At 37.6% G+C, this 17,794-nt stretch overlaps 1 protein-coding gene across 1 annotated transcript; it reads right to left on the reverse strand.

The window, feature by feature from the left end:
* Positions 1 to 10,592: 10,592 nt before the first annotated feature.
* Positions 10,593 to 17,337, reverse strand: lta4h (leukotriene A4 hydrolase). Its single transcript, XM_058626309.1, has 19 exons — positions 17,128 to 17,337; positions 15,769 to 15,899; positions 15,555 to 15,675; positions 14,880 to 14,948; positions 14,297 to 14,401; positions 14,170 to 14,222; positions 14,008 to 14,080; positions 13,696 to 13,836; positions 13,189 to 13,212; positions 13,032 to 13,102; positions 12,832 to 12,943; positions 12,608 to 12,752; positions 12,415 to 12,518; positions 11,676 to 11,746; positions 11,523 to 11,577; positions 11,343 to 11,438; positions 11,151 to 11,233; positions 10,965 to 11,069; positions 10,593 to 10,881 (listed from the first exon to the last, which is right to left on the reverse strand). The coding sequence occupies exons 1-19, from the start codon at positions 17,275 to 17,277 to the stop codon at positions 10,755 to 10,757; spliced, it is 1,836 nt and encodes a 611-aa protein (XP_058482292.1). The 5' UTR covers positions 17,278 to 17,337; the 3' UTR covers positions 10,593 to 10,754.
* Between the last annotated feature and the right edge of the window lie 457 nt (positions 17,338 to 17,794).

The raw sequence follows: 17,794 nt of genomic DNA on the forward strand, positions 1-17,794 counted from the left end.
AGTATGACTTTTTTGACACATTTTAGTCATAAAAGTCATACTTCGGTATGTCGTCCAAATTTAGCCAAAAAGTCATATTTTAGTATGTCCTCAAAATTTTGACAAAAAAGTCATACTTTAGTATGTCCTCAAAATTTTGACAAAAAAGTTGTACTTTAGTATGTCGTCCAAATTTTGACAAAAAAGTCATACTTTAGTATGTCTTCCAAATTTTGTGAAAAAGTCATATTTTAGTATGTCCTCCAAATTTTGCCAAGAAAGTCATAGGTTAGTATGTCGTCCAAAACTTGACAAAAAAGTCATACTTTAGTATGTCTTCCAAATTTTGTGAAAAGGTCATACTTTAGTATGTCGTCCAAATTTTGCCAAGAAAGTCATAGGTTAGTATGCCGTCCAAAACTTGACAAAAAAGTCATACTTTAGTATGTCGTCAAAAATGAGACAAAAAAGTCATACTTTAGTATGTCGTCCAAATTTTGCCAAGAAAGTCATAGGTTAGTATGCCGTCCAAATTTTGACAAAAAAGTCATAGGTTAGTATGCCGTCCAAATTTTGACAAAAAAGTCATACTTTAGTATGTCGTCCACATTTTGACAAAAAAGTCATACTTTGGTATTTCGTAAAATATGACAAAAAAGTCATACTTAAGTATGTCGTCCAAATTTTGTGAAAAAGTCATACTTTAGTATGTCGTCCAAATTTTGACAAAAAAGTCATAGGTTAGTATGTCGTCCAAAACTTGACAGAAAATTCATACTTTGGTATTTCGTCAAAATTTTGACAAAAAAGTTGTACTTTAGTATGTCGTCCAAATTTTGTGAAAAAGTCATACTTTAGTATGTCGTCAAAAATGAGACAAAAAAGTCATACTTTAGTATGTCTTCCAAATTTTGTGAAAGTCATATTTTAGTATGTCTTCCAAATTTTGTGAAAAGGTCATACTTTCGTATGTCGTCCAAATTTTGCCAAGAAAGTCATAGGTTAGTATGCCGTCCAAATTTTGACAAAAAAGTCATAGGTTAGTATGCCATCCAAATTTTGACAAAAAAAGTCATACTTTGGTATTTCGTCAAAATTTTGACAAAAAAGTTGTACTTTAGTATGTCGTCCAAATTTTGTGAAAAAGTCATACTTAAGTATGTCGTCCAATTTTTGACCAAAAAGTCATACATTAGTATGTCGTCCAAATTTTGCCAAAAAAGTCATACTTTAGTATGTCGTCAAAAATTTGACAAAAAAGTAATAGGTTAGTATGCCGTCCAAATTTTGACAAAAAAGTCATAGGTTAGTATGTCTTCCAAAGTTTGACAAAAAATTCATACTTTGGTGTTTTCGTCAAAAATTACACAAAAAAGTCATACTTAAGTATGTCGTCCAAATTTTGCCAAAAAAGTCATACTTAAGTATATCGTCCAAATTTTGCCAAGAAAGTCATACTTAAGTATGTCGTCAAAATTTTGACAAAAAAGTCATACTTTGGTATTACGTCAAAATTTTGACAAAAAAGTTGTACTTTAGTATGTCGTCCAAATTTTGTGAAAAAGTCATACTTAAGTATGTCGTCCAAATTTTGACAAAAAAGTCATACTTTACTGTCGTCCAAATTTTGTGAAAAAGCCATACTTTAGTATGTCGTCCAATTTTTGACCAAAAAGTCATACATTAGTATGTCGTCCAAATTTTGCCAAAAAAGTCATACTTTAGTATGTCGTCAAAAATTAGACAAAAAGGTCATACTTTAGTATGTTGTCCAAATTTTGCCAAAAAAGTCATAGGTTAGTATGTCGTCAAAAATTAGACAAAAAAAGTCATAGGTTAGTATGCCGTCCAAATTTTGACAAAATAGTCATAGGTTAGAATGCCGTCCAAAACTTGACAAAAAAGTCATACTTTAGTATGTCGTCCAAATTTTGTGAAAAAGTCCTACTTTAGTATGTCATCCTAATTTTGCTAAAAAAGTCATACTTTAGTATGTTGTCCAAATTTTGTGAAAAAGTCATACTTAAGTATGTCGTCCAAATTTTGACAAAAAAGTCATACTTTAGTATGTCGTCCAAATTTTGTGAAAAAGTCATACTTTAGTATGTCGTCCAATTTTTGACCAAAAAGTCATACATTAGTATGTCGTCCAAATTTTGCCAAAAAAGTCATACTTTAGTATGTCGTCAAAAATTAGACAAAAAGGTCATACTTTAGTATGTTGTCCAAATTTTTACAAAAAAGTCATAGGTTAGTATGTCGTCAAAAATTTGACAAAAAAGTCATAGGTTAGTATGTCGTCAAAAATTTGACAAAAAAGTCATAGGTTAGTATGCCGTCCAAATTTTTACAAAAAAGTCATAGGTTAGTATGTCGTCCAAATTTTGACAAAAAATTCATACTTTGGTATTTTCATCTAAAATTGCACAAAAAAGTCATACTTAAGTATGTCGTCCAAATTTTGCCAAAAAAGTCATACTTAAGTATGTCGTCCAAATTTTGCCAAGAAAGTCATACTTTAGTATGTCGTCAAAAATTAGACAAAAAGGTCATACTTTAGTATGTTGTCCAAATTTTGCCAAAAAAGTCATACTTTAGTATGTTGTCCAAACTTTTACAAAAAAGTCATAGGTTAGTATGTCGTCCAAAGTTTGACAAAAAATTCATACTTTGGTGTTTTCGTCAAAAATTACACAAAAAAGTCATACTTAAGTATGTCGTCCAAATTTTGCCAAAAAAGTCATACTTAAGTATATCGTCCAAATTTTGCCAAGAAAGTCATACTTAAGTATGTCGTCAAAATTTTGACAAAAAAGTCATACTTTGGTATTACGTCAAAATTTTGACAAAAAAGTTGTACTTTAGTATGTCGTCCAAATTTTGTGAAAAAGTCATACTTAAGTATGTCGTCCAAATTTTGACAAAAAAGTCATACTTTACTGTCGTCCAAATTTTGTGAAAAAGCCATACTTTAGTATGTCGTCCAATTTTTGACCAAAAAGTCATACATTAGTATGTCGTCCAAATTTTGCCAAAAAAGTCATACTTTAGTATGTCGTCAAAAATTAGACAAAAAGGTCATACTTTAGTATGTTGTCCAAATTTTGCCAAAAAAGTCATAGGTTAGTATGTCGTCAAAAATTAGACAAAAAAAGTCATAGGTTAGTATGCCGTCCAAATTTTGACAAAATAGTCATAGGTTAGAATGCCGTCCAAAACTTGACAAAAAAGTCATACTTTAGTATGTCGTCCAAATTTTGTGAAAAAGTCCTACTTTAGTATGTCATCCTAATTTTGCTAAAAAAGTCATACTTTAGTATGTCGTCCAAATTTTGTGAAAAAGTCATACTTAAGTATGTCGTCCAAATTTTGACAAAAAAGTCATACTTTAGTACTGTATGTCGTCCAAATTTTGTGAAAAAGTCATACTTTAGTATGTCGTCCAATTTTTGACCAAAAAGTCATACATTAGTATGTCGTCCAAATTTTGCCAAAAAAGTCATACTTTAGTATGTCGTCAAAAATTAGACAAAAAGGTCATACTTTAGTATGTTGTCCAAATTTTTACAAAAAAGTCATAGGTTAGTATGTCGTCAAAAATTTGACAAAAAAGTCATAGGTTAGTATGTCGTCAAAAATTTGACAAAAAAGTCATAGGTTAGTATGCCGTCCAAATTTTTACAAAAAAGTCATAGGTTAGTATGTCGTCCAAATTTTGACAAAAAATTCATACTTTGGTATTTTCATCAAAAATTGCACAAAAAAGTCATACTTAAGTATGTCGTCCAAATTTTGCCAAAAAAGTCATACTTAAGTATGTCGTCCAAATTTTGCCAAGAAAGTCATACTTTAGTATGTCGTCAAAAATTAGACAAAAAGGTCATACTTTAGTATGTTGTCCAAATTTTGCCAAAAAAGTCATACTTTAGTATGTTGTCCAAACTTTTACAAAAAAGTCATAGGTTAGTATGTCGTCAAAAATTTGACAAAAAAGTCATAGGTTAGAATGCCGTCCAAATTTTGACAAAAAAGTCATAGGTTAGTATGTCGTCCAAATTTTGACAAAAAATTCATACTTTGGTATTTTCGTCAAAAATTAGACAAAAATGTCATACTTTAGTATGTCGTCAAAAATTAGACAAAAAAGTCATAGGTTAGTATGCCGTCCAAATTTTGACAAAAAAGTCATACTTTAGTATGTCGTCCAAATTTTGTGAAAAAGTCCTACTTTAGTATGTCGTCCTAATTTTGCTAAAAAAGTCATACTTTAGTATGTCGTCAAAAATGAGACAAAAAAGTCATACTTTAGTATGTCGTCCAAATTTTGCCAAAAAAGTCATACTTTAGTATGTCGTCCAAATTTTGTGAAAAAGTCATACTTTAGTATGTTGTCCAATTTTTGACCAAAAAGTCATACTTTAATATGTCGTCAAAAATTAGACAAAAAGGTCATACTTTAGTATGTTGTCCAAATTTTTACAAAAAAGTCATAGGTTAGTATGTCGTCAAAAATTAGACAAAAAAGTCATAGGTTAGTATGTCTTCCAAAATGTGACAAAAAAAGTCATAGGTTAGTATGTCGTCCAAAATGTGACAAAAAAGTCATAGGTTAGCATGTCGTCCAAAATGTGACAAAAAGTCATAGGTTAGCATGTCGTCCAAAATGTGACAAAAAAGTCATAGGTTAGTATGTCGTCAAAAATTAGACAAAAAAGTCATAGGTTAGTATGCCGTCCAAATTTTGAGAAAAAAGTCATAGGTTAGAATGCCGTCCAAAACTTGACAAAAAAGTCATACTTTAGTATGTCGTCCAAATTTTGTGAAAAAGTCCTACTTTAGTATGTCGTTCTAATTTTGCTAAAAAAGTCATACTTTAGTATGTCGTCAAAAATGAGACAAAAAAGTCATACTTTAGTATGTTGTCCAAACTTTTACAAAAAAGTCATAGGTTAGTATGTCGTCAAAAATTTGACAAAAAAGTCATAGGTTAGAATGCCGTCCAAAACTTGACAAAAAAGTCATACTTTAGTATGTCGTCCAAATTTTGTGAAAAAGTCCTACTTTAGTATGTCGTTCTAATTTTGCTAAAAAAGTCATACTTTAGTATGTCGTCAAAAATGAGACAAAAAAGTCATACTTTAGTATGTTGTCCAAACTTTTACAAAAAAGTCATAGGTTAGTATGTCGTCAAAAATTTGACAAAAAAGTCATAGGTTAGAATGCCGTCCAAAACTTGACAAAAAAGTCATGCTTTAGTATGTCGTCCAAATTTTGTGAAAAAGTCCTACTTTAGTATGTCGTCCTAATTTTGCTAAAAAAGTCATACTTTACTATGTCGTCCAAATTTTGTGAAAAAGTCATACTTTAGTATGTCGTCCAATTTTTGACCAAAAAGTCATACATTAGTATGTCGTCCAAATTTTGCCAAAAAAGTCATACTTTAGTATGTCGTCAAAAATTAGACAAAAAGGTCATACTTTAGTATGTCGTCAAAAATGAGACAAAAAAGTCATACTTTAGTATGTTGTCCAAATTTTGACAAAAAAGTCATACTTTAGTATGTCGTCCAAATTTTGTGAAAAAGTCATACTTTAGTATGTTTACCAATTTTTGACCAAAAATTCATACTTTAGTATGTCGTCAAAAATTAGACAAAAAGGTCATACTTTAGTATGTTGTCCAAATTTTTACAAAAAAGTAATAGGTTAGTATGTCGTCAAAAATAAGACAAAAAAGTCGTAGGTTAGTATGTCTTCCAAAATGTGACAAAAAAAGTCATAGGTTAGCATGTCGTCCAAAATGTGACAAAAAAGTCATAGGTTAGCATGTCGTCCAAAATGTGACAAAAAAGTCATAGGTTAGTATGTCGTCCAAAATGTGACAAAAAAAGTCATAGGTTAGTATGTCGTCGAAAATGTGACAAAAAAAGTCATTTATTTATGATTTAAAAAGTAATTTATGTCGTCCAAAATGTGACAAAAAAGTCATAGGTTAGTATGTCGTCCAAAATGTGACAAAAAAGTCATAGGTTAGTATGTCGTCCAAAATGTGACAAAAAAGTCATACTTTAGTATGTTGTCCACATTTTGACAAAAAATTCATACTTTGGTATTTCGTCAAATATGACAAAAAAGTCATACTTAAGTATGTCGTCTAAATTTTGCCAAAAAACTCATACTTTAGTATGTCGTCAAAAATTTGACAAAAAGGTCATAGGTTAGTATGTCTTCCAAAATGTGACAAAAAAAGTAATAGGTTAGTATGTCGTCCAAAATGTGACAAAAAAGTCATAGGTTAGTATGTCGTCCAAAATGTGACAAAAAAAGTAATAGGTTAGTATGTGGTCCGAAATGTGACAAAAAAGTCATACTTTAGTATGTCGTCCAAAATGTGACAAAAAGGTCATAGGTTAGTATGTCGTCCAAAATGTGACAAAAAAGTCATAGGTTAGTATGTCGTCCAAAAGTGACAAAAAGTCATAGGTTAGTATGTCGTCGAAAATGTGACAAAAAAGTCATACTTTAGTATGTCGTCGAAAATGTGACAAAAAAGTCATACTTTAGTATGTCGTCGAAAATGTGACAAAAAAAGTCATAGGTTAGTATGTCGTCCAAAATGTGACAAAAAAGTCATAGGTTAGTATGTCTTCCAAAATGTGACAAAAAAGTCATAGGTTAGTTTGTCGTCCAAAATGTGACAAAAAGGTCATAGGTTAGTATGTCGTCCAAAATGTGACAAAAAAGTCATAGGTTAGTATGTCGTCCAAAAGTGACAAAAAGTCATAGGTTAGTATGTCGTCGAAAATGTGACAAAAAAGTCATACTTTAGTATGTCGTCGAAAATGTGACAAAAAAAGTCATAGGTTAGTATGTCTTCCAAAATGTGACAAAAAAGTCATAGGTTAGTATGTCGTCCAAAATGTGACAAAAAAAGTAATAGGTTAGTATGTTGTCCAATTTTTGACAAAAAAGTCATACTTTAGTATGTCGTCTAAATTTTGCCAAAAAACTCATACTATAGTATGTCATCAAAAATTAGACAAAAAGGTCGTACTTTAGTATGTTGTCCAAATTTTGCCACAAAAGTCATACTTTCGTATGTCGTCCAAATTTTGCCAAAAAAATCATAGGTTAATATGTCTTCCAAAATGTGACAAAAAAAGTCATAGGTTAGTATGTCGTCCAAAAACACTCAAAAAGGTCATAGGTTAGTATGTCGTCAAAAATTTGATCAAATAGTCATAGGTTAGTATGTCGTCCAAAATTTGATCAAAAAGTCATAGGTTAGTATGTGGTCCAAAATCACTCAAAAAAGTCATAGGTTAGTATGTCGTCAAAAATTTGACCAAAAAGTCATAGGTTAGTATGTCGTCCAAAATTTGACCAAAAAGTCATAGTATAGTATGTCGTCCAAATTCACTCAAAAAAGTCATTGGTTAGTATGTGGTCCAAAATCACTCAAAAAAGTCATAGTATATAGTATGTCGTCCAAAAACACTCAAAAAGGTCATAGGTTAGCATGTCGTCAAAAATTTTATCAAAAAGTCATAGTATAGTATGTCGTCCAAATTCACTCAAATCACAAAAAAAATGTCTTAGTTACTGTCAGGGGTGGGATTCGAACCAGTGTTCCCCGGGGAAGGATGGCTACCAAAATTCAGCGTCATAGACCGCTAGGCCAAATGAAATCACTTCTCTATGGTGGCTTGCTATGTTAATCACTCAAAAAATACTCTTGTCCAAAAACACAATTAAAGTCATACTTAAGTATGTCGTCCAAAATCACTCAAAAAAGTCTTAGGTTAGTATGTCGTCCAAAAACACTCAAAAAGGTCATAGGTTAGTATGTCGTCAAAAATTTGATCAAAAAGTCATAGGTTAGTATGTCGTCAAAAATTTGATCAAAAAGTCATAGGTTAGTATGTCGTCCAAAAACACTCAAAAAAGTCATAGGTTAGTATGTCGTCAAAAATTTGATCAAAAAGTCATAGGTTAGTATGTCGTCAAAAATTTGATCAAAAAGTCATAGTATAGTATGTCGTCTAAATTCACTCAAAAAAGTCATAGGTTAGTATGTCGTCCAAAAACACTCAAAAAGGTCATAGGTTAGTATGTCGTCAAAAATTTGATCAAAAAGTCATAGGTTAGTATGTCGTCAAAAATTTGATCAAAAAGTCATAGGTTAGTATGTGGTCCAAAAACACTCATAAAGGTCATAGGTTAGTATGTCGTCAAAAATTTGATCAAAAAGTCATAGGTTAGTATGTCGTCCAAAAACACTCAAAAAGGTCATAGGTTAGTATGTCGTCAAAAATTTGATCAAAAAGTCATAGGTTAGTATGTCGTCCAAAATCAATCAAAAAAGTCATAGTATAGTATGTCGTCCAAAAACACTCATAAAGGTCATAGGTTAGTATGTCGTCAAAAATTTGATCAAAAAGTCATAGGTTAGTATGTCGTCCAAAAATTTGATCAAAAAGTCATAGTATAGTATGTCGTCCAAATTCACTCAAAAAATTCATAGGTTAGTATGTCGTCCAAAAACACTCAAAAAGGTCATAGGTTAGTATGTCGTCAAAAATTTGATCAAAAAGTCATAGGTTAGTATGTCGTCCAAAAACACTCAAAAAGGTCATAGGTTAGTATGTCGTCAAAAATTTGATCAAAAAGTCATAGGTTAGTATGTCGTCAAAAATTTGATCAAAAAGTCATAGGTTAGTATGTGGTCCAAAAACACTCATAAAGGTCATAGGTTAGTATGTCGTCAAAAATTTGATCAAAAAGTCATAGGTTAGTATGTCGTCCAAAAACACTCAAAAAGGTCATAGGTTAGTATGTCGTCAAAAATTTGATCAAAAAGTCATAGGTTAGTATGTCGTCCAAAATCAATCAAAAAAGTCATAGTATAGTATGTCGTCCAAAAACACTCATAAAGGTCATAGGTTAGTATGTCGTCAAAAATTTGATCAAAAAGTCATAGGTTAGTATGTCGTCCAAAAATTTGATCAAAAAGTCATAGTATAGTATGTCGTCCAAATTCACTCAAAAAATTCATAGGTTAGTATGTCGTCCAAAAACACTCAAAAAGGTCATAGGTTAGTATGTCGTCAAAAATTTGATCAAAAAGTCATAGGTTAGTATGTCGTCCAAAAACACTCAAAAAAGTCATAGGTTAGTATGTCGTCAAAAATTTGATCAAAAAGTCATAGGTTAGTATGTCGTCAAAAATTTGATCAAAAAGTCATAGTATAGTATGTCGTCCAAATATATCAAAAAAGTCATAGGTTAGTATGTCGTCCAAAAACACTCAAAAAGGTCATAGGTTAGTATGTCGTCAAAAATTTGATCAAAAAGTCATAGGTTAGTATGTCGTCCAAAATTTGATCAAAAAGTCATAGGTTAGTATGTGGTCCAAAATCACTCAAAAAAGTCATAGTATATAGTATGTTGTCCAAAAACACTCAAAAAGGTCATAGGTTAGTATGTCGTCAAAAATGAGATCAAAAAGTCATAGTATAGTATGTTGTCCAAATTCACTCAAAAAAATCATAGGTTAGTATATCGTCAAAAATTTTATCAAAAGGTCATAGGTTAGTATGTCGTCCAAATTCACTCAAAAAAGTCATAGGTTAGTATGTCGTCCAAAAACACTCAAAAAGGTCATAGGTTAGTATGTCGTCAAAAATTTTATCAAAAAGTCCTAGTATAGTATGTCGTCTAAATTCACTCAAAAAAGTCATAGGTTAGTATGTTGTCAAAAACACTCAAAAAGGTCATAGGTTAGTATGTCGTCAAAAATTTGATCAAAAAGTCATAGGTTAGTATGTCGTCAAAATTCACTCAAAAAAGTCATAGGTTTGTATGTCGTCAAAAATTTGATCAAAAAGTCATAGGTTAGTATGTCGTCCAAAAACACTCAAAAACGTCACAGGTTAGTATGTCGTCAAAGATTTTATCAAAAAGTCATAGGTTAGTATGTCGTCAAAAATGTTATCAAAAAGTCATAGTATAGTATGTCGTCCAAAATGTGACCAAAAAGGCATAGGTTAGTATGTCGTCCAAAATGTGACAAAAAAGTCATAGGTTAGTATGCCGTCCAAAACTTGACAAAAAAGTCATACTTTAGTATGTTGTCAAAAATTAGACAAAAAGGTCATACTTTAATATGTCGTCAAAAATTAGACAAAAACGTCATACTTTAGTATGTCTTCCAAAATGTGAGAAAAAAGTCATAGGTTAGTATGTCGTCAAAATTTTGACAAAAAATTCATACTTTGGTATTTCGTCAAATATGACAAAAAAGTCATACTTAAGTATGTCGTCCAAATTTTGTGAAAAAGTCATACTTTAGTATGTCGTCCAAAACTTGACAAAAAAGTCATACTTTAGTATGTTGTCCAAATTTTGACAAAAAAATTTTTAAAGTAAGTTTTTAAAATGTCTTATATCTTAATGTGGCAGCATGGTACTATGACGGTTAGCGCTGGTGTCTCAGATTAGGAGGGTTATCTGTTTGAATCCTCTAACGTCTCCATGACAACTGGAGAGTTTTTTTTTCGTGCGCTGTTTGTGAAGATGTTTTTGTGCGGAACAGAAAAACAACACATCTAGACATTATTTATAAAATTGTTTATTTTCTGTCCTGAGATTAATCATGTCGACAGAAGAGAATTTAAAAAAAGAGGCGAGAAGTGAAGACAAGCTGTGATTGGCTGCTGGAGGGAAGAGCTGTGATTGGCTGCTAAGCTGTTGCAGTAATACTGGTCTGTGAATGGTTCACAGGCTGACGTCCACCTTCAGGTCTTTGATGACCAACCCTGCGGTGACCGGGTGCATGGCCGTGCGGTGAGCCTTAAATACGCTGACCACTTCCTCGCGGTACTTTTCAAACCCGTAGACTTCTCTGAAAAAAAAAGAAACGTTGACACAGATGTGAGAGAGTGAATCATTTTTAGGAAACAGCGTGAAGAGAAAACGCTCACTAACTTGAACAAAGGCCGCGTGAACTTCATCCTGCCCTGCTCTGTCGCCATCTTCAGTGCCATGGGAACCACCTCCTCCCACCTGGAGCGGACGCACAACCTGAGCCACCTGCGGGGAAAAAAATCGGCCAATCAGGAGGAGGAACAGGTGTCAGCGAGCGATCCAGTGAGGCTGTGAATCAGGACTAACCTGAAGCGGATCTCTGCGTTCAGACACGAGTGGAAGTCGTAGACCTGCTGCATCTTCAGCACATGAGTGAGAGGAAGAGGATCCTGAAACACAGGGAGGCGGGCTATAGGTGACTCAAGTGGACCTCAGTGGTCTACAGTGGACTGTGGTGTACCTAATGTGTGGAGAACTCTGGTGTTTGATGGGGTTTACCTCATGAAGCAGCAGGGACAGGAACTCGATCAGCTGGTGGGACGACAGTGTCTTCAGATCACTCTCTTTGAAGTTGCTCAGATCCTGTTCTTTGGCCTGTGGGGGGACGGAGGGAGCGGAGGATTCACGACAACCCAAAGACAAATGAAACCCAAGTCCTCATCAGGCCACAAATCTTACCTGGATCCACCTCTGGCTGAGATTAATGCAGGCGTCCGCCAGAGTCGTGTCGTACCTGAAACACAGAGCCGGGAGGAAACCACATCAAGCCACCGGTCTGTGAACAGACATGGACCTGAAGGAGGACTGATGTAGACCTGATGATCTACTTACTGAGGTTTGACAGGAGGCATTCCAGGTGTGAACATCCAGCCGTTCCAGTCAACTTTGTTCAGGACGTCCACCTGAAACAAAGACACAATCAAGTCAAAGATTATGCGACAATACCAACTACACTCAAGTTCCCAACCTTCAATTTTGAAAATTTCCAGTATATGTCACAAAAAAGTCAGAGTATATTAAGGCGTCAAAAAGTGTCATACAGTGACCAAAGCGTGACAAAAAGTCATAGTTTAGTAAGATGTCCAAAAATGTAATAAGGTGTCCAAAATGTGACAAATAATCATAGTTTAGTAAGACATCCAAAAGTGTCATAAGGTGTCCAAAACGTGACAAAAAGTCATAGTTTAGTAAGACGTCCAAAAGTGTCCAAAACGTGACAAAAAGTCATAGTTTAGTTAGACATCCAAAAGTGTCATATGGTGTCAAAAACGTGACAAAAAGTAATCGTTTAGTAAGACGTCCAAACATGTCATAGGGTGTCCAAAACGTGACAAAAAGTCGTAGTTTAGTAAGACATCCACAAGTGTCCAAAAATGTCATAAGGTGTCCAAACGTGATAAAAGGTCATAGTTTAGTAAGACGTCCAAAAGTGTCATAAGGTGTCCAAATGTGACAAAAAGTCATAGTTTACTAAGACGTCCAAAATGTGATAACACACGGTAGAAGGTTGACATGTGTTCCCGCCGCAGCGCTGTGTAAGCGCACCGCGGCGTGTCCAGGTGCGTCTCACCTTGTCTTTGAAGTAGGTGAACAGGTAGTTCTTCCAGTCGTCCGTGGTCACGCTGCTGTAGGCGAACAGCTGAATGTACGACTTCACGAAACCCATGAACACCTCTGAGGAAACACAGTGAAGCGGTAAACGGACGCCGAGGCGAGCACCGGCTCTGTGAGGGGTGTGCGCGCGATGCTGCGCGGGGTGTTACCTGGTCCGCCCAGCAGCTCCTCCAGGTGATACAGCAGCGCGAAGCCTTTCTCGTACGGGACGGACGAGAAGGCTTCGTCGGGGTCGACCTCTTCCAGCCTGGGCACCAGGTTGGTGAGCGGGTTGTTGGCGCCAAAGGTGTTCACCTGAGGGACGACGCGCGCGGGTTAAGTGGTGGGAATCAGAGCGCCGACGCGAGGTAACAAAGAAGGTTCGGGTGCTCACCGAGTCCTGCAGGTCCTTCCAGCCGCCGATTGCCTTAAACTGCCGGAACTGTTCGCCGTGCATACACCTGCCAATCATCCTCTCCAGGTAAACCGTGTGACCCTCGTTTAACCTGCGGAGACGACGAGGGGGAGGAGCATCAGACACCGAACAGGAAACAGCTTGTGTGTGTATGTGTGTGTGCGTGTGCGTGTGTGTACCAGAAGTGCTCCCAGTTCTTGTTGGTCACCAGGTTTCCCGTCCAGCTGTGTGAGATCTCGTGTGCGATCACCTGACGGGACGAACAACACAATAAATACGCAAAACTTTCACACACATGACGGCGAACTGGACGACGGCGGCGAAGGTTTTACTCACGTTAGACAGAGACTTGTCTCCTGCCTGTGAAGACACAGAGGACACATGGTGATGATGATGATGATTGATTATGGGACAGTTGAACAACAAAACTACATGTTAACTCCAGATCCAGGTTCTGATCTGGGTCCAGGTCTTCCAATCTACACCAGCTCAAGTCTAGAATATTTACTGCTTTGTGTCACTTTGTAAACCGCTCACTCTCCCAAACCAAAGCCCATAAATCACTGGTTTTCTTTATGGAGAAGAGCGAGCGGTTTAAAAACCTCAGTTTCCCGTTACAAAAGTCTGTCCAACAACGAAATAAAGTAGCAAACGTGTTCTTAAGATAGCGCAGACTTAAGATGACGTAGATTGAATGAGGTAAAGCTTTGCTAAGTGGCTAAAAATCGGTTTATTTGTGCCCACAGGAGCGAGACTGTACATGACATCATCCATCTCGGTACCACACTTTCAAAAAACCTGAACTATCCCTTTTAATGTGTGTGTGTGTGTGTGAATATATACCAGCAGAGTGGGCGTGGCAAAGGTCAGACAGGGGTTCTCCATTCCGCCGTATGGGAAGGACGGCGGCAGAACCAGGATGTCGTACTGACCCCAAACATACGGTCCAGCGAGATCCTCGGCGGTTTTTAACATGGTCTCGGTCTGAAACACACACGCACACGCACACGCACACACACACACACACACACACACACACACACACGCACACACACACACACACACACACGCACACACACACACACACACAGATCGTGAGGCTAAAGTCGCATTAAATTAACAAACACACACGCACACTGTTTAAGAGTCACAGACCTCGGAGAACTCGAACGCCGCCTTGTCCACAAACTCCTTCTCAGACCAGACTCTGGACCTCGGGCCGATCTCCCTGTCAGAAACCAATCAGAGCACAGACACGCTGTCACCTGCACGTCACAACACGACGACGTCAGCGCGAGCGCCGAGCGACGGGTTTACCTGCTCTCCAGCGCCCCGACCACGATCGCGATCAGGTAGGACGGCATGGCCACCTGAAAGAGACGCGTGGACAGACGGCGTCATTTTAAACGTCAGCGGTCAGCGGGACAAGAGACACGCTACTCACCGTCTGTCGGAATCTGTAGACGACGCGGCTGCTGTCCTGAGGATCCGCGGCCTGTCCGTCTCTCACCGCGCTCATCACTGCCACCAGTTCCTGAGGGACAGACACCTGAGAGGCAGAGACACAAACATTTGTGAGGGACAGGGGGGGCTGATATGGAGATCTGAGGGACAGAGGACGGACACAAACACCTGAGGATCAGAGGGACAGAGACACAAATATCTGATGATCAGAGGGACAGAGACACAAACATCTGAGGATCAGAGGGACAGAGACACAAATATCTGATGATCAGAGGGACAGAGACACAAACACCTGAGGATCAGAGGGACAGAGACACAAATATCTGATGATCAGAGGACAGAGACACAAACATCTGAGGATCAGAGGGACAGAGACACAAACATCTGAGGATCAGAGGGACAGAGACACAAACACCTGAGGATCAGAGGGACAGTTTTTTGTGTCTCTGAGGCACAGGCAAAGACAAAAAACCCCATGGGACAGACACACAGTAGAGGACCAGAGGCAGAGGACAGTGTACCCCCCATGTTGGACATGTCCAGGTGCGTCCTCTGTGAGTTACCTGAGCGTAGTAGCTGTGTTTGACAGACGGAGTGTCCTGGCAGGGGATCATGCTCCTGCAGTGATGAGCCTGAGGGACAGAGGGCGACAGAGAGTCAGGTGACGTCGGCTCACTCTCCCCACACCAAACCCCATACAGAAAATGACTAATTTTAGCACACAGTAACACAGGAGCTGCTGCTCGACTGCTCCCCCCTCTGGTAAATTTGTGTCACTGAATTAAACCTGAACAAAGCGTTTCACACGCCGAAGTCACAGAATAACGATGATAAAAAGTGACGTGAAGTTAGTGACGGAGGCAGCGGTGGTTAAACAGCTCCTGTGGGCCGATGATGTAAAATCACTGATTTTCTCTATGGGATTCAGTGTGGGAGAGTGAGTGGGTGACAAAGTGACACAAACTTCACTTTCCTGTTGGAAAAGTCCGTGTAACAGTGAGACAAAGATGTGAACATGTTCTTAAGATGTCGCACACTTGAGCTGAGATGTCAACATCAGAGCTCAGGAGGAAGGAAGTGTCCTCACATGTGTCCTCAAACGTTTCCTCATCACGAATCTCTAATGTAACCCGCGTTTGGCCAGTGATGATGAAACCCATAGACCAAAATTTGCTTATTTCACTTCCTCAAACCGGTTTCTATGACAACGATGGGCAAGAACAAAGAGCGCCGCTCACCTGACACTGACTGAACAGGTACGGTTGTTTCTTCCCGGCCGTCTGTTCGGGTGAGAGCCACTGCAGCGCCGCCGCAGACGGAGACGTCTCATAGGTCACCTCCACGATCACATGCTGCCCTCTGATTGGTCCAGAGCAGAGACACAAACACGGTCACCACAGTCGCACACAACACAGTCGGACACAACGGCACAGACGTTACACGTGAGGTCACCTGGAGAGGTCAAAGGGCAGCGTGATGTCCAGTTGAGACCCCTTGAAGCTGTGTTTGGGGCCGAGACTGAAGAGCGCCGCTTGTCCATTGGTTGCCACGGAAACGATGGTCAGGTCCCGGGTGTCAAGAGTCTGCGTAGAAGAAAAAAAATACAGTAGATACATGAAGACGTCTCAATCCGACCTGTGACAATCTCTGACATCGTTACACACTAATCTCTGACATCGTTACACACTAATCTCTGACATCATCACACTCTTATCTCTGACATCGTCTAACACCAATTTGACATCATCACACTTAAATCTCTGCCATCATCATACTATAATCTCATCACACTCTAATCTTACATTATCACGATCTAATCTCTGACATCATCCCTCCTCTGATCCAAGTCCCTATAGAGTAAGTATGAAACTGCTGCTGCATCAAACCAAACTTCATTCACATCAAAATAAAATAAATCTCACATGTTTTACGCGGAGCACAGAGTTCATCAACGTTTATCAGAGTTCTGCTGACTCATCATTTAACTGCTGAATTATTAAAAAGTCAAACGCTCAGTCAGCAGGTTGTTCATCTCATGAACTCTGACCTGATGTGAACACACCTGCTCAGGTGCATCAGTCAAAGTCCAGGGAGACACATATTATTCAGCCAGACCAAAGTTCAGTCTGACACCGAACACACACACAGAGACACACATACACTGTGACACCTAACACACACACTCGAACAAAGCAGACTAAATCCCTGTCAGAAAAGTGCAGATTTAAGTCTTCTCAGTCCAACATGAAATAAACATTAACAAACTATTGTTTTCATTCAACTATGACAAGAGTTAAATGAGCTTCCACTGATGCACATTTGGAAAAACACTTAAAATCGCAAAAGTAAATAAACATTGAAGTTTACATGTTTAGATGAAGCATGCGCTGCTTGCTCCAGTAATCAGACGGTTGTTTTGTTTTTTTCAAACTAGGATCTTGTTTTTCTCGCATGTAGTTTCACTTACACACCAATCCCCATTCAAAAAAACAACGATTTAAGGAGAGGGCTTACTTTGACATAATTCAGTGATATTCAGTGCTGAATGTAAACCACCAATAACAAAGTGGATTAAGCCGAATTGAGCAGAAACATCTTATCATTGTTAAAAACATAAGCGTCGAGAATTTAACACAAAACAATCACATCTGATTAACCGGATCAGTCAGAATTCAAAACTTTCCCGAGGAGGTTCTGTTTGTTTAGGCTAATGTAACGCAGCGGATATGTAGACACCGTTAGCTTTGACGCTAACGCGGAGCTACACCGGCGGACCAGCAGCGGGACTACCGGGCTTCGTTAACCTCTCACCAGGACGGAGAAACGGTCCTCGAGCGCCTCCACCGTCAGCTCCACCTTCCCTTTGATGACGTGCTTGTCGAAATCCACGTGCAGGTGCAGGTTCAGGTGTTTGGTGACGCACCTGGTGATGGAGGAGAAGGAGCACGGGTCTGCGGACATGTTGACGGTCTAAGTTACAGCGGAGCGACTGAGCTGGAAGCGGCCGAGCTGACGGAGGAAACACAACGGAAACATGCGCCGCTCACATCCGGTACCGGCCCTTTCACAATAAAGGTGGCGCTTACTTTGTCGGCTTTCAAAGTAAACGGTAAACATTTTATTTCACTCATTTTGTTCATTAAATCAAAATGTATTAAATTATTTTACTGCAAAAGTAATAAGAAAAATAATTCTGTTTTTCTGGTTTAAAAAAATACAATTCAACCAAAATATTTTTCTTATTTCTGTTTTTTTTCTTGATAAATATGAACCAACATTAAGATACTTACAGGTCGTGTGCATTTGATTTGTTAGTAGTTTAAGGAGTGAGGGATATTTTTTTTTTACATAGATTATGTGTTTTTAAGATAAAGATGTGTCTTAACTGTGATTATAATTTTTCTCAAAAAATATTGTAAATGTGCTGCTAAAAATTGAAACTTTTTTTCCATTAGTAAATTAAATTAGTACGTAACAT

Source organism: Solea solea, chromosome 3 (assembly GCF_958295425.1).
Source record: "Solea solea chromosome 3, fSolSol10.1, whole genome shotgun sequence".
Lineage (NCBI taxonomy): Eukaryota > Metazoa > Chordata > Actinopteri > Pleuronectiformes > Soleidae > Solea > Solea solea.

What these genes read in the sequence shown, in the direction of transcription:
- lta4h (XM_058626309.1), bottom strand. Translation starts at nt 17,277, where the DNA reads ATGTCCGCAGACCCGTGCTCCTTCTCCTCCATCACCAGGTGCGTCACC. An exon ending in CTGCCCTTTGACCTCTCCAG is followed by an intron (nt 15,676 to 15,768) that starts GTGACCTCACGT and finishes TGGACCAATCAG; the next exon opens with AGGGCAGCATGTGATCGTGG. An exon ending in TCTACAGATTCCGACAGACG is followed by an intron (nt 14,223 to 14,296) that starts GTGAGTAGCGTG and finishes CGTCTCTTTCAG; the next exon opens with GTGGCCATGCCGTCCTACCT.